This window comes from Xenia sp. Carnegie-2017, unplaced genomic scaffold (assembly GCF_021976095.1).
Source record: "Xenia sp. Carnegie-2017 unplaced genomic scaffold, XeniaSp_v1 HiC_scaffold_21, whole genome shotgun sequence".
Taxonomy (NCBI): domain Eukaryota; kingdom Metazoa; phylum Cnidaria; class Anthozoa; order Malacalcyonacea; family Xeniidae; genus Xenia; species Xenia sp. Carnegie-2017.
Genome location: NW_025813484.1, coordinates 4,632,576 through 4,651,034, shown reverse-complemented (window position 1 = coordinate 4,651,034; position 18,459 = coordinate 4,632,576). Strand labels below are relative to the sequence as shown.

Below are 18,459 nucleotides of genomic sequence, written 5' to 3'. Positions count from 1 at the left end.
AACGAGAAATGTTTCACATTTCAAGCCGATACCTATGGATAGCCCATTGCACATTTGGATAGTTAAAGTTAGTAATTTTAGAAGTAGATATAAGACATGGAGAACAATTTGATATGTTATAGGTTTTGTTAGGACAGTACAGGGAGCACTATTGTAAGAATACTTGAAAGTAAAAGATAGCAATATTACATGGGTGTTCGCACACCCAACGCTTGCCAATTCCCTGTATGTCACTGAGCTATGCTACTCTTGTTCTTCTGTAAATTAGCTTCAGTGAGCATTCCCAAATTTACCCTGTGTTTCCTTTATAAAGTTGTTGGTCGCCGTTATCACATTTATATCGCGTTGGCTGAAATCATTTGGACTCATTGTATGATCAGTCTTTTTCAAGCGATAGTGAAAGTTTCTCCATATTGCATAATCATTAGTATTTGCTGGGACGTTTGGGCATTATAAAAAAATGCAAGTCGTCAAAAACCTGTAAGCCATTGACCCACACACAGTATAGAAGAACTAGCAATATTAAAACGTATCAATTCATCCTGCAATAACGAGAAGACATTCAAATCATACCTATATTAAATATCGTATTTTGAATGTTTTGATCAGTGTACTTGCCCTTTTTAGTTGACGCTTAGACCCACATTCATGCCGATAAATCGGGGTCATTTAAGGTGTGAAATCTGGATCTGTTAAATCAATTCTAACAGTTATACTTACCCATCAGCAGCTCACATGCTTTTGAAATCTTTTCCCTGCTTTCTTGCAGTTAGACTAACCAGTTCAAATCTAGCTAGCTTGCCTGATTTCAGCAACTACAAAGGGTGTCTCAAAAACTGCTCTTCTTTGAAAACAGCCGACGTCTAGATAGAATTTGCATGATTCAGAAATAATTGATCCCCAAAGAGTCGTAAACGCAATCCAATAACAATAGTATATAAGTATTGCGACTACATATGCAAATTGTAAATGCGACTACACATGAAAGCCTCATTTACTACTGAATCATGCAGATGCTAAATAGTACAGGCTGATTTCGAAGATGAGTAGTTTAGTGTGATAAGTTCGTACAATTGTAGTACCTGGCTCCTAAAGCACGACGCACATAAACTTGTTTAGATCTCAACCTTATCATGCAGGGTGTATCAAAAAATAAAGACTTTAGAAGGTAACCTATTGCGAAATTAACAATGTCTGATCACCATGTCAAACCCACTGGTCAAATGTTTTGTTGTGGGAAGTTACGTCAGGTTCCCAGGACTATAGGAAAGCTTTTGTATTTTTCATAAATTTATGTACCATACAGGTTGTCCCAAAAAATGTCCCCCTATAAAAATAATTCTTGAGCGTTATAGTATATTGATGGGAATTGAGTTGAATTGTTCATAAACGAAGTGAGAAAATTTATTCGTCAAATTAAGTAATCGCCATGATAGAAGTAGTCAGTTTAGAAACGATTTTAACTATTTACTATATGGCGTTGCTTCAGGGGAAAAATCACCGAACAAGATGGAGCTCGGTCGCCGAAAAAATTCATGCAACAAAGTGTTAATGGAATACGAAACTGTGGCGTACGTGCTGTGTACGTGCACTAAGGTCTTCGCACAACTCATGCGCCGCAACGCACAACACACTACAACATAAATGCAATCCACTCATTTAACTAAATATAAATGGAAGACTACCTTTGCCAGGAAATTTGAAGCCGAAGCCGGCAATAAAGTCGGATATAAATCGCAAAAAATAGTTTCAGAGAGATGTAAAGTTGTCCAACTCATTTCTAACAATAATTTTATGGTAGTACATCTTTAAAGCAATCTTTTTTGAGGAAAAAACGAACTTAACAAACTTTGACAAGCTGATTTCGACTGTTATGTTGAAATTTCTAAAAAAATGTTTAACTACTAATGAGATTACGAGACTAACATAAAAACACAATTGAAGAGCACCTGGACGTAAACAAATCAATGTTTTAAAGTGCTATTTGCAAAAGACATCGTAGTTTCTTCTCACTCGGGCCAGAACCAATCCGAGCACAAACTTTTGCCATTTCTAAGTTTCCTGTATAAAAAAATATTTGCTCGGCAGGGAACTTAAATTTCCTGTATTAATAACACAAGAAAAGGCTGTGAAACCAAAAAAATACAATGATTTTCTTTCCTGTAGCTTTGCCAAAATTCCGATTATAAACATACTTGTTCACTTTGTCTGTCTGCATGGAAGTCAGACCACGCAAAATTGTGGCTTCTTTTCGTGTGTTACCGATGTATCAGAAGGTAGCCTTGCAGTTATATTTAGTTCAATGAATCCACTACAAATGCAGCTGCGAGCGAGTTTTGTTGGAATAACCCCTTTCCGCATGGCGTTACTTCAGGGCAACCACTACGGCGAAAAATTCACGCAATAAAGGGTTAAATTCCCAGAAGTATCGTAACTCGTGTTCAACGAAAGATGCGCAATTTGCACAGATGGGAGTTTTGGGGGATACCCTGCACCTACATGTAGCTGGCATTACTTATGCACCAGAGGGCTTATAATAACGACAGGCATTGACAATTATCACAATACAGATCGTCAATTGCTTAAGTCTTCTTTTTCGATACACCCTTCATACCTGATAAGTGTACATTATAATTGCAACTTATTTGTACTGCCTGATCAATAACATCCTAAGGCTGCAAGCTTGTTAATTTCTCAAGAATTTTAAAGAATGTTTGTAAATTTGACAGCTTCATGGCCAGAGGCGTAACTAGAATGTTATACATACATACATTCCGTTGTGCCCTACTGATTTCTTTTGAAAGCGATTTGATTTTCAAAAGAAATCAGTAGAGCACAACTGAATATATGAATATACACAACCCCGCCCAATAGACCACTTTGGCGGTTTTATTTGAATAAAAACACGTGCTCGCTAAGTGAAAAACTCGGACAAACATGGCGGAAAGTCATAACAATGACTAATTTGCTATATGAAATAGAAATATTTTTCGCTCTCTTGCAAATGTAGCGACGAATCAAACTTAGTCATAGTTGTTGTGCGTCAACGGATATACGATGTGAGTAAGCACAACAACTCGCTACAAGCTAACCACACAATCCCGACCACAAAGCATGAAAGCACTATAACGCGCTTAGAAAGAACTAAGTCATCCCACTATTACGTGCAGGATATGACGGAGAACACTCCCTTTAGTTACTATATAAATGCACGACAAAATATAGAATAGGACAAGATATAGAATAGGACAAAATATAGAATAGGACAAAATATAAGCGCTAAAATGGAAGAAAGGTTACGTGAAGAGAAATTCAAAGCTATGAAACTGCCAGAATTAAAAAGTTACCTGCAGAGTAGAGGTATAACCGTAAGTAGTTATCTGAAGCCGTATTCCATTATTTTAGCCTATACTGGTTTTTGGCCATCATTTCACCATGGTAGGAAAAGCAACATTTGCTATATTACATGTGTTCCTTTAAAGCATGTAATGTTACAATAGTAACCAATTTCATATTTAGGCATATCCTTGTTCTGGACTCTTTAACTTGGGATAAAGAAGACAAGAAATCTACATTTGAATATATTTCACAGTAATTGTTTTTCCATTGCACTATGCCTACTCTCATTGCTATGTTACTGTTGGATAAGAATTTTTACTTTTCATTCTGAAGATATTTGGACTACACCTTTCAAAAGCACAGCATCAAAAGAAAGCATCGTTCTCATCTTATGTTAAAAGTGAGTTCTTATCATACCACCAATAAAATATATTGTGCAAATAAATCTTGCTATATGCATTATTTGGTAGGTCCCACAGCAGGAAATCTCTTCAAACCTCTGTGCTGTTTTTGTATCACTTTTTATTAAATACTTTTTGAAGGTAATTATGGAAACTACATGTTTCTTCAAGTTAGAGCCTAATAATAGGAAAGATGTACTCAATGCAATAACATAGGGAAGAGTGCTTACTTTTTCAATCTCACAACATTTTTTAGGATATTGAAAAAATATGAGAAATGTCCCAATGATTTCATTCTCATGGAACATAAATGGTTCAGTAACAAGGATGCAACAATGGAAAGAAATAAATGGCACAGAACTTTGCACACATTGTTTACTCTGCATTGATCTAAGTTTATTAACACAAAGGAATATTTTATTGTATATTTTTAAAGCTTCTATATACAATGTTTTAAGGTGATGCAATAATCTGTGGTTGCAAATTAACCAATGCTGCACAGATAGACACAACAGAATCAATATATGGTTTCATTGTTAATGGGATTACACCTTGTAATATACTAAATGACTTCAGTCGTTAAATAATTCTTTCAATGTGAATCCTCTTTGTAGCCACTCTCCTTGTCATTGTTGTTGCACCAGTGCCAACATTACCTTTATGCATAATTGGAGGTGAAATTAAACGGACATGTTGAAGGGCAAGTAAATCCTGGATATTAAATCCTTTGTCAGCCATGACTTCATCCCCTGCAGCTAACTCTTCCAAAAATCCACATCTCTTGATGATTTCCTTGTCGCTTATGCAACCACTGAACAATGTAGAGATATAGTTGATATGTAGAAGCGGTGACATGGAAATAAATAGTTTGAAGGTGTTTCTGCCTTTGTAGTTACTATGTGTCTGACGTTGACTTGAAGGAAGAGAAGGTTTTTGTATATAGAATTCTGTGCAATCAATTATTGCACGAAGACATGGATTAGATTCGTAAACTTTAGGCAGGGTTATTCCTTCCATGTCTTTCAAAGTGGTAAATGGAATAAATAACTTTAATTCCTTCTCAAGAAACTTCACCCATGTCAAAAATATGCTGCTACCAACAGTTTCTGACATTCCAAATAAATCACATAACATCTTGAGACTAGGGAATCTTTTGATCCTGACCAATGTGAATATAAATTGCTCATAAACTGAAAGTTTAGCCCATGTAGAAGTTTTGTGGATCTATAAAATGATTAAGTGCTAATCATTCATTACACATAGGTAGCTATTAACTGCATTACACAACTATTAACTTGAGTATTTACTTGAGCAATATGTATGATTATATATTACTGTACCCTAGCACTGCTCTTTTTTTCTTGTTTATATTTTGCTGTTTTCTTCCCTTTCCATTTGATAAGCCTGGAAGCCTTTGCTTTCACGAACTCAAAAAGTATTTTCAACATTTCACCTGGTAGGCCTACAGATAAATTAATTCAGAGTAGCTCACAAAGTCCTTTATTATTTCCACTAGATTTTTTAGTTATAATCAACAAAGTAAAAAATGAAATTTTATACCTGTATAATGGGCTGAATCATTAACCACATTTTCTAAAAACATGCATTTCTGTATACTGATGGTGTTAACAAATGACTCAGTCGCATAAGTTTTAAGATGTTCATTAGTTAGGTTGGTTTGAACAGCAGCATCTTTTTTCTTTAAAACAAGAAGTTCGTCTTGGTCCTCTTGGATATCACGGGATGTTGTACTATTTTCACATACGGATAGGAGGCCGTCAGCTGCGTCTCTTTTAGCGTGTTCCCTTTCGCTCAAGTAAAGAAGAGCCTCTGCTGCATCTTTTTTGTAGATTGACGCTCGTTTTGGTGGCGGATTATATACCCTCGTCATTGTTTTTTTTCGTTTTCCCGATAGTTTTCTTCTCTATATGAATTTAAAATGAATGTATAAGCTTATAAAACGTTCAGCAAGCTTTCGTATAATTCACACATTTATGACAAAAAAGCAGTCAACACTTACATTCTCAATACTTGGTATCGCTGAAATAGGGTCTGGGTTATCTACAGTAGGACCATTTTCTCCCACAAAATGAAGACTGCAAATATAACTGTCTTTCGTACACACAAATCTGTCACCTCGATGACACGCACGAATCCAGCGCTCGTCGCTACATTTGCAAGAGAGCGAAAAATATTTCTATTTCATATAGCAAATTAGTCATTGTTATGACTTTCCGCCATGTTTGTCCGAGTTTTTCACTTAGCGAGCACGTGTTTTTATTCAAATAAAACCGCCAAAGTGGTCTATTAATGTTCTAGTGAATATTCATATATTGAGCTCTGCCCGACTGATTCCTTTTGAAATTAAAATCGCTAACAAACAAAATCAGTCGGGCAATGCTGAATGTATGAATATTCACACTCAACGTTCTAGTTTCGTCCATGGACAGCTTGTCTTTTACAGAGCATGTATCTTTCTAACAATATGATCAAGCACGGGTTTGTGATTGGCTTATGTAGGTTGGTTTATGTATACAGTGAAAAATAGATGTTACTCGCTATTGCCTGATTGACCCAATAGGGAAAGCCCACATGCATTGAGTGGGTACTTAGTTCTTCCTGTTTCAGCTTTAGTTCTTCTACATATGAAATATCCTTAGTTAAATGGCAACTTCGTGCACTAACTACAAATTTAAGCCACGCTTTGGATATTATTTAAGAAATTTCTCTCGGCAATAGAAATTGGATGCGAAATGTTTCCGACTCCCCCCTGCCAAAGTATAGATCTACTGTAATTTAATAGTTGAGCGTAATGAATAAAATATTAAGACACAATTCTTATGAAGTTTGGATTTACTAATATAACTAACGGACTGCAAAATTATGGTTAGTTAAATGTTAGTTGTTCTGACGACAATTTAATTATTTATTAGATATGTACATCTGTACTTTACATGCATCGAACAGATAAAGGACAAAAGAAAATGAGATGAGCTTCCTCGTTATCTTTTGTTTTAAATGGGTTCGTTTCATGTAAAGTTCCAGGTTTGAACTAGGCCTTAGTCATTGGCTTAGTGAGTAAGAAAAATCTTAACAAAAATACACATGAAGGCACGAGAACGTGTTGGACTACCCCTACAGTATGCATATCTTTCAACTGCTAGATGAATCTTGACTAAGTTTGTAGTCATTAAATTTTGAGTAAATCTTACTAGGATTCTGGCAGATGTCTTATAACAAAGTAATCTTCTGGTGTTTTTGCTAAGTAAGGCATGAGATAAAAATCTTACTGTATCAAGTGCCCCCCATTTGAATTTTAGAAAAAGGTCTTGAGATGCAGCATTAGAAATTGAAATGAAGCACATGGCATTAATGTAACTCTTACGGAATTCGCACAAGTTTAATGCTGTACAAGGAAGCGTTCTACTAGGTGTGCAAACTAGTTTGCGTTGCATTTACACTTTCTGCGTTATCAGCCGTGTCGTAAAGTTTTTTATTGCTTGAAAATGAAAAAACAGTAATTCCTGAATTATTCAAGTGTGCAAGGAAGAACAAGTGGTATTGTGATGCTTTTCATGAACCACATTACACCATATAACTGAGCCTGTATAAGTTCATAGACAGTACGCTCACAGACACAAACTTTTAGACGCAAAAGTGTGCAATTCTGAGTCTGCAATTTTATGAGTAAGATAAAGAACAAAAAAATCGTCTCTATCATTAAGTCCCTACTAGAGAACAGGCGCTTCTTTGTTGAACTAGATGGAAGAAAGAGCAGGTGGCGTAACCAGAAGAATGGACTTCCCCAGGGTTCGGTCCTTGCCCCTACCTTGTTCAACATATACACCAATGACCAACCAGAGTTTGACGACATTCGACGATTCATATATGCGGATGACCTCTGCCTGGCAACTCAATCTACATCCCTTGAGACGATCGAGACACGACTAACAGATGCACTTGAGGGACTGAACAACTATTATACAAAGAACGCTCTAAACGCCAACCCAGGGAAAACTCAAGTATGTGCTTTCCACCTGAACAATCATGCCGCAGGAAAGAAGCTCAACATTACCTGGAACGGCCAAGTTCTTGAAAACGACTGTCACTCAAAGTACCTAGGAGTGATCCTCGACCGGACCCTGTCATTTGGAAAGCATGTGCAGAACGTAAAAGCCAAGGTTGCGACCAGAAATAACCTCCTCAGCAAACTGGCAAATTCTACCTGGGGAGCAGACCCAAAAACACTACGGACGACAGCCATGGCACTAAGCTTCTCTTCAGCTGAATATGCCTCCTCTGTATGGGCTAGATCATGCCATGCGAAAAAAATCGACTCAGAACTAAATAATGCCTGTCGAATCGTGACCGGACAACTAAGACCCACACCACTGCCACTGCTCTACAGAACAACTGGGATCGCCCCGCCACACATCCGCTGAGAAATTCAAGCCGGAGTGCAAAAATATGTACAAGAAACCGACGAGAGGCATCCAATGTTTGGCCACAGATACCCAAACAGTCGACTGAAATCAAGGAAGAGCTTCAGAACAGTGGACAGCCTGGATCCAAACATATCGGCCACCAGCAGACTCCAAGCATGGAGGGAATGGGATGATCACCCCAACGAGGCCACCAAAGACCCTGGCGAACAACTACCAACAGGAACCGACCTGCAAAGGAAAGAATGGGTAGCCCTCAACAGAGCCCGAGCCAAAGTGGGAAAAACAGCTGCAACTCTGCTCAAATGGATCCTCACTCCAACCGGTGCCTGCCCTTGCGGCCATCCCAATCAAACCATGGACCATATCTTCTCTGAATGCCCACAAGGTCCCCGTTGTACAAATCAAGATCTCAGGGAATGTAACGAAACAGCCCGAGTTTGGATCACCCATTGGTGAGAAAAGATATGATGATGATGATGATGAGCAACCTGAATTTGACAACGCTTTGGAGTGACTCTTCATTGATAAGCTTGGAGTGGCTCTCGAACAAGGCATAGAGCTCTTTTACGCTTGGGTGTTTTTTTAGCTCCACCAAGCTCAACTTAGCAAGGGGATGGGTTGACATATACTGCAATGATTTGCGCAGGAAGGAGATGAAATCCCGGTGGCGATTTGGTGCTCCAGCCTCCTTTTCTCGGGCTCCTTCGGGGAGATAACCCAAGACCTCCATAAAGGACTTAGCGCGTTTGATGATGTGCTCGGATTGGTTCTCGATAAACTGGAGGACCTCCAGCCGCCGCGCCTTTGGGATGAGGAAGGCCGACGGATAACCATCCGCCACCCGCTCAAGTCGCCATGGCAGGCCATCGACGATCCGGACTTGAATATGTTCCATTTTCTTCAAACATACGCTTAAAAGTCTGGTGATATCCCTCCTGAACTTCTTCCTCTAATTCTTGTTCAGATTTTTCTGATAATGACGGAGAAAGCTTTCACTGAAAGTCCACCGCAATAGATTTTTCGTCGCAATAATAGGCGAATCGCTGATTGGTGCAGTCCATAGCGAGGATCGGGCGCTTGCAGCGGGTCAAAAGTTTCTCGTACAGTTTGAAGATGAGAGCCGGTTTATTACCCGTGCTGCTGAAGAGCGTATTAAGAAACCGCTTCACGATCGACTTATCCGTGAATCGATAGAGAAAGTTTCTGGGAGAGAAAGAAGACGTTCAATTTCATATGATGGCTGTACATCGTAAAGAACTTATAGAGGCATTCTCTCTGCGTTCCGCATTTGAGATTCATGACGCAGATGTCGTCGATGATGACAAAGGACTCCGGTTCTATACTCGTATCCTCGATCGATTCAGGCATGACGGAATAATGCTTCAAGACCGTGTTAGGTTGGATATATTGATCAGCGGAGGTGTTCGAAAGGACGTACAGCCTTTTCGGACGAACGTGAGCAAGGAGCCGTTTCATGAAGAAGTTCTTGCTCATATTGCTCTGACCCAAGAGCAAAACATTCTGCCCCCATTTTTTGAGTGAAGGCGGAAGCTCGTCAAACCATTCTTCTTTGTGAAATTCAAGCCCAGGGATAGCGGGGTATTTGCCGCCAACAGTGCTAGTATCGCGCGCGATAACACTTGGAAGAACAGGAGGCGCGGGCGCCTGTGATGGCGTCGCGACGACTGACCCGGGGAATAACAGCGGAAGATCCATTTCGGAAAGATATGCACTGCTCTAAATGTTGAACGACTGGCCGATGTGGGCGCTCGTCGGAGTCGAGAACGCGGCCCGCAAGGCCTGGGAGATGCTGTTGCTGATGGGTTGATGGAAGCGTGAAGCCGCCGCGAGCGCCGAAGCAAGGACACTGAGTGCCAAACTTGTGGCTGACGATTTCAACCTAGAAAGGGCCCTCAATTTTGCGCAATTCGTTGCTCTCTTGCCCGCGCTCTTTGCAGCATCCAGGAGCATGCTCTTGAATTCATCCAAACCGTGTCCCTGCCGTTCTTCTAGGCGCTGCGCGCTTCGACGCCCATGTCTTCAGTCTTGTTGTCGCAGCAGCGACAAGCGTAGTCCTATCCGCGGTGAATAACTCAACGGCGGTCAGCCGCGGCCTCCTCGAGCCCAACTTTACGATGCGGGTTAACGACCTGAACACTGCAGGAAAGGCGATTTTCGTCGAAAGTGCCCAGTTTGAGCTCCATTATCTGAATGTCGGGCCTGAAAGCAACAAGCTTTACAATGTTATTGGTGACAGCGAGACCGCGCTCAGCATTCTCACGGGACATACACAGAGGTCAGGCACCTCAAAGTTATAAACCAGACTCTGGCCAACGCCGGTCATGACGGTATAGTCTTCAGCTATAAGCCGGCTCAGGTCAGGGTGCTGGCTGGTAAGACCTTGAAGATGACAAAAGATAGCCCATCCCTCATCCTTGGCTTAGGCGAGATTGCGAGAGGAGATTGTGGGATGTTGCAGGTGGCTCCTCCGGAATCATTAAAACCCTTTCTTATGCAGTAGACCTGAGCGCGGGTTGGCGGGCAGCCTCCTTTACACGGATCTGATCTACCCCGCTGTGGAGTATGAGGACAACTCTGACAGCCGGGTCCTCAAAACCTTTCTCGGGCAGACACTCGATGGCATTAACGATTATGTGTTTGCTAAGCCGACTTGCGCCGTCTATGCCCCTAACAACAAATTAATGAGGTGTCCTTTTGGTTGAAATTCAACACTGGAGAGTACATTTCCTAAGGGTATCCGACCTTTCAGGATCTAAGAACCGTTGATATCGATTAATTATAATCAGAGATTTAATGTACCATAAGATATGAACAAAAGAGATAAATAAGGGTCTTCCCGAGGAGCTTTGGGTTGCCAGCCATGGTGTCGCTGCAGCAGCTCGCCACGATCTCAGGGGTCACGTTCTGCGAATGAGAGGTTTTCCACTTCTGGGGTTAGACGATATTGCCGATGGTTCGCTGGAGGGATGGAGAGCAATGTCTCGGGAAGCGTTCGTCGACTGGGGGAAAAAGAACCTACCGTGCGCGGTGCGGGCAAAGGGCGGCATTGCTCATTACGGTCGCTGCCCACTTACTGTAGAGGCACTCCAACACCTCGAGAATATTTACAGGCGCATCATCGAGAGCTGATTAACGCTGGCATGCCTTTTTAGACTCTGTATAAGGAATGAAAGATGGATTACCCGCTCTCGAGCGTTGACATCGAATTCCTCTTGACGCCCGAGCGAGCCCGAGGACGGTTCGTTGAGGTCTGTAGCTACGACAGCCTACCACATCTCCACGATGGGCAGTTTTGCATCAGCAACACGGACAACATCTACCCTCTCCATGATCATGACAGGTAACTGTTTGTCGTACTGGAATGCATGTGCTTGTCTTCGATAGCTTTGGACGTGCGCTCGCTGAAATAGAGGAAGCAAATACAGAGCCACAGCTGCGCAGATATTTTCTGGAGGCCTTTCACGAGCGGGTCATGGTTACGAATATGTTTGCTGTGCAGAGTCGAGCAACGGCTGTCAGCGGGTGCCATGCTGTCCTGGCGGGGTGGCTGTTTATAGAAGAGGGTACTATAGAGGGCTTTTAAAAAGATTAAGGGGGATGTTCGGTGAAGCTAATGATAAGAAGGTGCTCGACCTTATGCCTCTGACCACTGGCGGTGGTCCTGACGATTTCGAAGCTGAAGAGAAGTCGCCTACGACACGTCGTAGTGTCGAAACCGTCGTCTCGACAAAGAATGGTCGCGTTTCTACGGACGGAAGCGTTGAGGAATGCCTCGCAGAAGCGTACTACAGTCCTGCCGGGTACTGACGCGGCCGTGCTGCTATCCCAAGGCTGGCTAAAGAGGCTGGCGTCGGCGAGGATGAGGCTCATGAATGGCTAACAAAACAGGCCATCTGGCAGATCTACTTGCCCGCACCAGCGCGAAGTGATATTCCTCGACCTAAGTTTGACATCAGCACCACGAATGAGGTCCACCAGGCCGATCTCTTCTACCTGCCTCACGATCGAGTCGGAAGACGCACATTTAAATACGCATTGACGGTCGTTGACGTAGCAAGTCGGTATAAGGAGGCCCAGGCAATCACAGACAAGACAGCGACCCAGGTTGGGAAGGCGTTAGGGTCTATTTATGCCCGTAGGCCTCTTCGATGGCCTAAAGTTTTAGAGGTCGACCCTGGCTCGGCGTTCCGCGGGGCTGTGCAAAAAGCGTGTGATAAAAATGGTGTCACGATTAGACGGGGTAAGGTCGGGGCTCATAGAGATCAGGGGATCGTACAAAGATTCAACCGAACTTTGGCGGAGCGATTGTTCGGTTACCAGTATCATCGCGTGCTGGCTGATCCCGGAACTCGGAACAAAGAATGGGTATCAAGATTACCTGAGGTGGTTAAAGCGCTCGATAATGAAACTACCCGATTGACGGGCGAAAAGCCCTCCCTTGCGATTCGGAAGAAGAGCGTTAAGGCCAAACCCGCTGCGCCAGCGCTTCGTCTATTGGTTTCAAAGAGCAACGCTTGCCATCGGATGTTATGGTGCGGTATTTGTATGCCCCTGGCGAACTCGAGGGTGGCGAACGGCGTATAGTGACCGATCCTATCTGGAGTGTGACCTCCCACCAGGTCGAGCGAGCTGTGGTTGAGGGCGGGAAGCCTTTGTTGTATTATTTGAGCGATGGGCCCAAGCACGGGTTTGTGCGCGAGGAGCTCCAAGTGGTGCCCTTTGAGATCGAAACACCGCCGGCTTAGTCGATGGGGTCCTGTCACGCTTTTTATGAAAGCTTTCACTACCATGTAATACCTTGCGCTTAGCCGTGGAGCAGCTCTTCTACTGTAATTATGCTAGCGTAATTACACATTTCTTTTTTCTTCGCCTGCGGCACCGGCTCTCTATGCCCGTATGCTAGGGTAGAGATCCCATTGGCTGCGATCTAGCGCTTCGTGTCCGGTGGGCTCAACGATGTCTTGTTGACGTGCTCGCCGAAGATCTGATGCCCGCGACTGCGCAGCATATCCTTACCGTGGCGGAAGCGCTTTGCTTCGAAGAGCACCTCTTTGTACTGGGCATTAATGATATGCTTTTCCACAACGGCCTTTTTAACACATTTGGCTTTGCGCTCCTCCAGACCATCGGCTTTCAGGATAGAGTACATCGTGGGCCTGAGCCCCACAAACTCAGCTATAGGCGCCCCTGTGCACTTGTCCTTCATTTTCCCCAGCACCTTCTTGTTGGCTGAGCAGCGGATGGTCTTTGGGATAGTTGCTGGTGTCGTACTGACCGGCGTTGTGCCTCATATCGGCGTAAACATCCTCAGTTTGGATCTCCAGCACAAGGCTATCGGTGTCGGTGTAGAGGAGCTCTGCTGACCACCCGTACTGCACCTTGAGATAGTTGTAATACCAGTAGTACATCAGATGCTTCGAGAGGTCGAGAATGCTCATGCCCACGAAGACAGGCCGGTTGAGCAGCAGACTGCTTTTATTCATGTGGACGGCTGCGAGGTTCCCCGCATCGCCAAAGATGAGATGCCGATTGGATGTCGGCTTGGCAATAAGTTTGCGGAGTCTCTCGGTCTCGCTTGGAGGAGCAGCTTAACATCAACACGCTTTTGGAGGTTCTCCATCGTCTTACAAAGACGATTGTTCAGCAGTTGTAGAGGTTGGCTTCAAAGTCACTCTTTGCTTTCTTCCGGAGTTCGGTGTTTTTCCGGATGTAGGGCTACATCCATGGGCTTAGATCGAAGCGGAGTGCCCAGTGGATTTTTTCAGGCGCATGCCAAGCTGCAGATAGAGCTGCAGATTCCGATAGGCAGGACGTATCGAGTCTTGTCGCGCAGATTGAAGACCAGCTTTTCGACCTCGTGAGACGCACCCCAATACAACTGTTTGAGGAGATTTTGCTGGTAATCCGACATCCACGCGTTGTCGACATTCAGGCGTTCTGGCGCTAACGGATATGCATTGTGCTCATCGTGCAGTTCTTCTGAGTACTCCAGATCGACTTCGAGAATGTAGCCCTTCCCTGCATCTACAGGCTGGTGTAGGGCCGCCTTCACATCCTCTTTGGCGACCCACTCAAACGCGCCTGTCAGCAGCGCTGCCACATCGCCCAGCCGTAGAGCTTGTTGACGTCGTAGTACTGGATCCAGCTTTGGGGCTTCCCCGGATCGTAGTCTGGCACCTTTTGGGTTGTTGGCTTGGCGAAGCGCCTGCAGGCCACGCTGATGCCGCCGCGCAGGCCCTTCTCGATGAAGAGATGCATGTCAATTCGGTGAGCAGCTCGAGCTCCACCCCTGTGTGCTTGAGGAGAGCGTCCCAGCTTAGGCCCGGGCTCGTGTAATAGTGGGCCGGGTCTAGCCGGTATCGCTCAAGGCACAGCTTTCGGAAGATCTCGAAGACATCGGCGAGGAAGAGGACATTGGTCCGAAGGTAAAGATCGTGGTAGTCGCCGAGGGTTGTACAGCCGAAGGCGTCCCAGACCTTTTTCCGTGGGCATAGTCGTTATCGGTAATGCCTTCATCGGAGGGTTTGCAGTAGAAAGCCTCCTTCGGCGGGAGGGATTCGTCATCAAAGAGATGATGCACTCTCTTTCTTGGTATTATAAATATCGGTAGATTGTAAATTTTCATTTAGCAGAAGTTGACACCTGAGGAGTAGTCTGCCGAAATGCATCGTGTCGTTCAAGTTAGAACTACTGGGTTAGTGCTCTTTACTTAAAACAGTTCTTTTAAGAACTATCAACTTATTATATTACTTTTACCATTCACTATGGTATTTGCTATCTTTAGGACAATTTTCAGATTTGTCACCATGACAAAGTCTCTATTTTATTATTTAAAAAACCCAAAATTGAACCCTGATTGTCGTTGTAATGCACTGCTTGCATTACTTGCTAATAATGCATTATTTGAATTTTGTCGCTTAATAAGTTTGAGCAATAATTTTCCAATTTTCAGCTCCATAGCTGTTACATTTCTTATTGAAATAAGTGACCGTCAATTTTTTACTCGTTTCCTGGCTGGAAACATTGGATTTCTTTTAAGTCATGTGAGTAGGCTACAGATGAACCAATCACATTTGACAAACACAGCACCTATATAACATACATATTTACATACCTTATATTATCATACTGTGTAGTCTTCAACAAAGCGAAAGCACCTTGATAAGATGGTTGACTGTACCAAGCATGAACGATTCATTTCTCTACCATTCCGTCTTCATTTATTTCAGGATGAATTTCAGTAATTTGCTCAATGACCTCCCGCTTTACTTGCTCTTCTGACCGAGAACCAAACATTAACGCCTCACTCTTCCAAGTATATATCATCAGTAAACCCTTCTTTTGATTTTCTGATTCTGGCATCACATAATGTATCTGGCCAATTGGTAGGTTGGTTATGGAAAATCCACCATGTATACTTTGATCTTACCAAAATCGACGTTTTGTCTGAATGAATATCTTTGTGAAAGGTTCGGTGAAGATGTCTTCAATTGCTTGTTGCGTTTTGCGCAAGGCTTCCATCGTGTTTTTTTATGATGAAAATATGGCTTGAAAGTGATTTGACGCAATATTTTCACGGGTAGAGTGACAAGTGCAGCCTTTGTAAAAAAAGATAAATTTATTGTTCAATTGCAAAAGTTGACCAAATTCAAGTTTTCAGAGAATAGGCTTTCTAAATTTTTTTCCCTGAGCGAGAGAAACTGCAACCATTCTGCAATTACACATACCTGTGCTCGGCTTAGTTAGCTATAAAATAACAACAATATAAAGCGTGCGCTGATTAGTCTATAGCTGAGATTGCATCAGCCTGTGAAAACTGATCTGAGCTCAATTAATACAGGTTTCACGAAACGTTACAGCATTTGTTTGAAATTATTTGTTTTGCATTATTATTTTGGAAAAGAAATGAAAGATTTCTTGTGTTTGCATTTGCTCACTGAACTTCTTTGCTCTCAAATTATCGCTCGTAGCGATTTCCATCACTGCTTAAAATTGACTTTGCATTTAATTAAATGGAGCAAGCAAAGCATTGTGAAGAGACCGTTGTAAGGATTCATGATATAATGTTATTAGTTGGTCACAACTTTTTGCGGCTGAAATAGCTGAACTTTGATTAAATACATGAATCAATCGAAACAATCTAGCAAATATGCCATCACTAGTCAGGAAAAATTGCTCATTGCATGCCTTTTTGTATATGCATTAAAAACACTGTATCTTACTTTGCCCTGATATTTTATTTCCTCATTTCATTTCTCTTGGTAGTATGTTACAGTTACCGAGTCCACACTGGGATTTTTTTTGCAAAAAGTGTAAGCAATTTTTGTTACAGATTGATTGAAAACGACGTCAGTTCTTTTATCCAACTTGTTGTCTTCATCATTGTCGCCAAAGAGAAGCTTTCGGCAGTGTTTCCATACCTCCTGCCAAACAATGCATATTTTCGGACGACCAGCCTCCAAGTTGATCACGCAACAATGCAACTAAAGATACATCGAGCTGCACATTGTAAGAAGACACTGAGTAACTTCGCAGTGCATCATTGGACCAAGGAATAAGATTTCCAATAGTATTCAAATCAAGATCACTTCGATCAGAGCCCTTGACTTTTGAAAGAATTGTGTCCAAAGTACTCTTGAGGAAATTTTCCATGGTAAATTGACTCCAAATTCTTAACCAACGATTCCATTGTTTGATATCATATTTGACATCATCATAATAACTTTTATTCAACCATGCACGCAATTGATCTGTAACTACTCCAGTTGTTTTCTTGTGGTAATCATCTAAAACATTTATTTATATTTTAGTCACCAACAATTTAGTGTACCGCTAAGCTCATTTTAAGAATTTCTATTTGGCCTCATAAATCTTGATGTTCTTACAGGCAAACGTTAATCTGCAAAGAAAATTATTTATGAATGATAAAAGGCCAGTGATTTACTTGGCAGGAAACGGATTTGTATTAAAAAGACTACTGCGCATGAAAATATTTAAATTCTTAAATATTTTATTTTAATTTTTTACAATGCAAATTGGGATAAACGAGAAATTGCGTGGGCAAGTACGAGCACGAGATGTGAGTGTTGCCAACTGAGCAAAGCTCAATTGACTGAGCACAAGTGTTTATATTACTTAATAAAAACAAGTAATTATGTTTTTTATTTCTTTTGTAAAATGAATGTTTACAAACAACATTTAAATTAATTCATTTTAATGGCATGGCATGGCATATTTATACATGGCATATTTATTGACTTCAATGGCATGTTTATATTTTCACCTTAAAATTACCCGCATAAGCTACGCAACCTGCGAGATTTTTGCAAGGCTTATGTCTCGTAAAAACACAGTTTTTCGAGCATTCGTCCAATCAATGCCCGTTTTTAAAAGAATATTTATAAATTTTTTATTTTTCTAATGGTTAATCTTGAAGTACCATGTTGGTAAGTTTTAAAATAATAAAGGTTTATTAATATTGCTGTGAATCTTCAAATTAGAAAGTGCAGTCGAGAAATAAGAAATCAAGCCTAACATTCCCATCTGCAGCTAGTTACAAATTTTGCACGTATTTTCCCCTTTTCTTTAATTGACTGAATTAAGTTCAACTGCATTTTATTTCTTCATGGTGTCAAGTTGAATAATCTATTATTTTAAAAATAGTAGGTAATGTAGAGTGATAGTTAAACATGACATGTTTTGTGCTCAAATATGTATATCTATCATCTTCATACAAAGCTAATAATGTATTAAAGCTTGTACAAACCGATATCTTTAACATGGCAACTTCGGATTTTATACCCTCTCGCCATTTAGGCCATACTTTATCAAAATATTTACTTGTCTATTCTATATTGAAAAATAAAAATATTTCAATTTGGTTAACACAACCCGTGCTAGTTGTAAAATGTTTTATTAAGAGGGTGTGGGTGGGGGAAGTTAGCCTAAGTCTTCGTGAAACAAGCAAGCTACGCTTCGTTTCAGCGTAAAATACAACAGAGGCTTTGCAAAGTAGAGTCACAAACAGAAGTAAGTGTCAGCCATTCCCTCCATGATCATGCAAAACTGCTTCAGGACGTGGTAAAAAAGACAACTGTTTTTTTTTGTTGAGACGTTTCAAGGTAGCTAATAGAGTGGGGATAATATATTCATTAGGGATATTAATGATTAAATGTTCTCTTTAGCCATGGGAGGTTTAGCAAAAGTTCCTCAGGCTACGCCCTCGGACTTTTACTAAATCTTCCTCGGTTTGT

At 41.6% G+C, this 18,459-nt stretch overlaps 2 protein-coding genes and 1 long non-coding RNA gene across 4 annotated transcripts; 1 reads left to right on the top strand and 2 right to left on the bottom strand.

The window, feature by feature from the left end:
- The first annotated feature begins 3,076 nt into the window (after positions 1-3,076).
- LOC124444082 lies at positions 3,077-4,280 on the top strand. 2 transcript variants are annotated; one of them, XR_006947822.1, is made up of 4 exons: positions 3,077-3,368; positions 3,520-3,591; positions 3,673-3,739; positions 3,810-4,280. It is a non-coding gene; the product is annotated as an uncharacterized LOC124444082 (long non-coding RNA). The 2 variants fall into 2 exon arrangements; XR_006947821.1 differs by having other exon boundaries at positions 3,078-3,591.
- Positions 3,842-5,639, bottom strand: LOC124444080. The gene is made up of 3 exons (XM_046994661.1): positions 5,301-5,639; positions 5,081-5,202; positions 3,842-4,964 (listed from the first exon to the last, which is right to left on the bottom strand). The coding sequence occupies exons 1-3, from the start codon at positions 5,629-5,631 to the stop codon at positions 4,320-4,322; spliced, it is 1,098 nt and encodes a 365-aa protein (XP_046850617.1). The 5' UTR covers positions 5,632-5,639; the 3' UTR covers positions 3,842-4,319.
- Positions 5,640-16,438: 10,799 nt separating this feature from the next.
- LOC124444410 lies at positions 16,439-18,051 on the bottom strand. The gene is made up of 2 exons (XM_046995023.1): positions 17,973-18,051; positions 16,439-16,992 (listed from the first exon to the last, which is right to left on the bottom strand). The coding sequence occupies exons 1-2, from the start codon at positions 18,016-18,018 to the stop codon at positions 16,586-16,588; spliced, it is 453 nt and encodes a 150-aa protein (XP_046850979.1). The 5' UTR covers positions 18,019-18,051; the 3' UTR covers positions 16,439-16,585.
- Between the last annotated feature and the right edge of the window lie 408 nt (positions 18,052-18,459).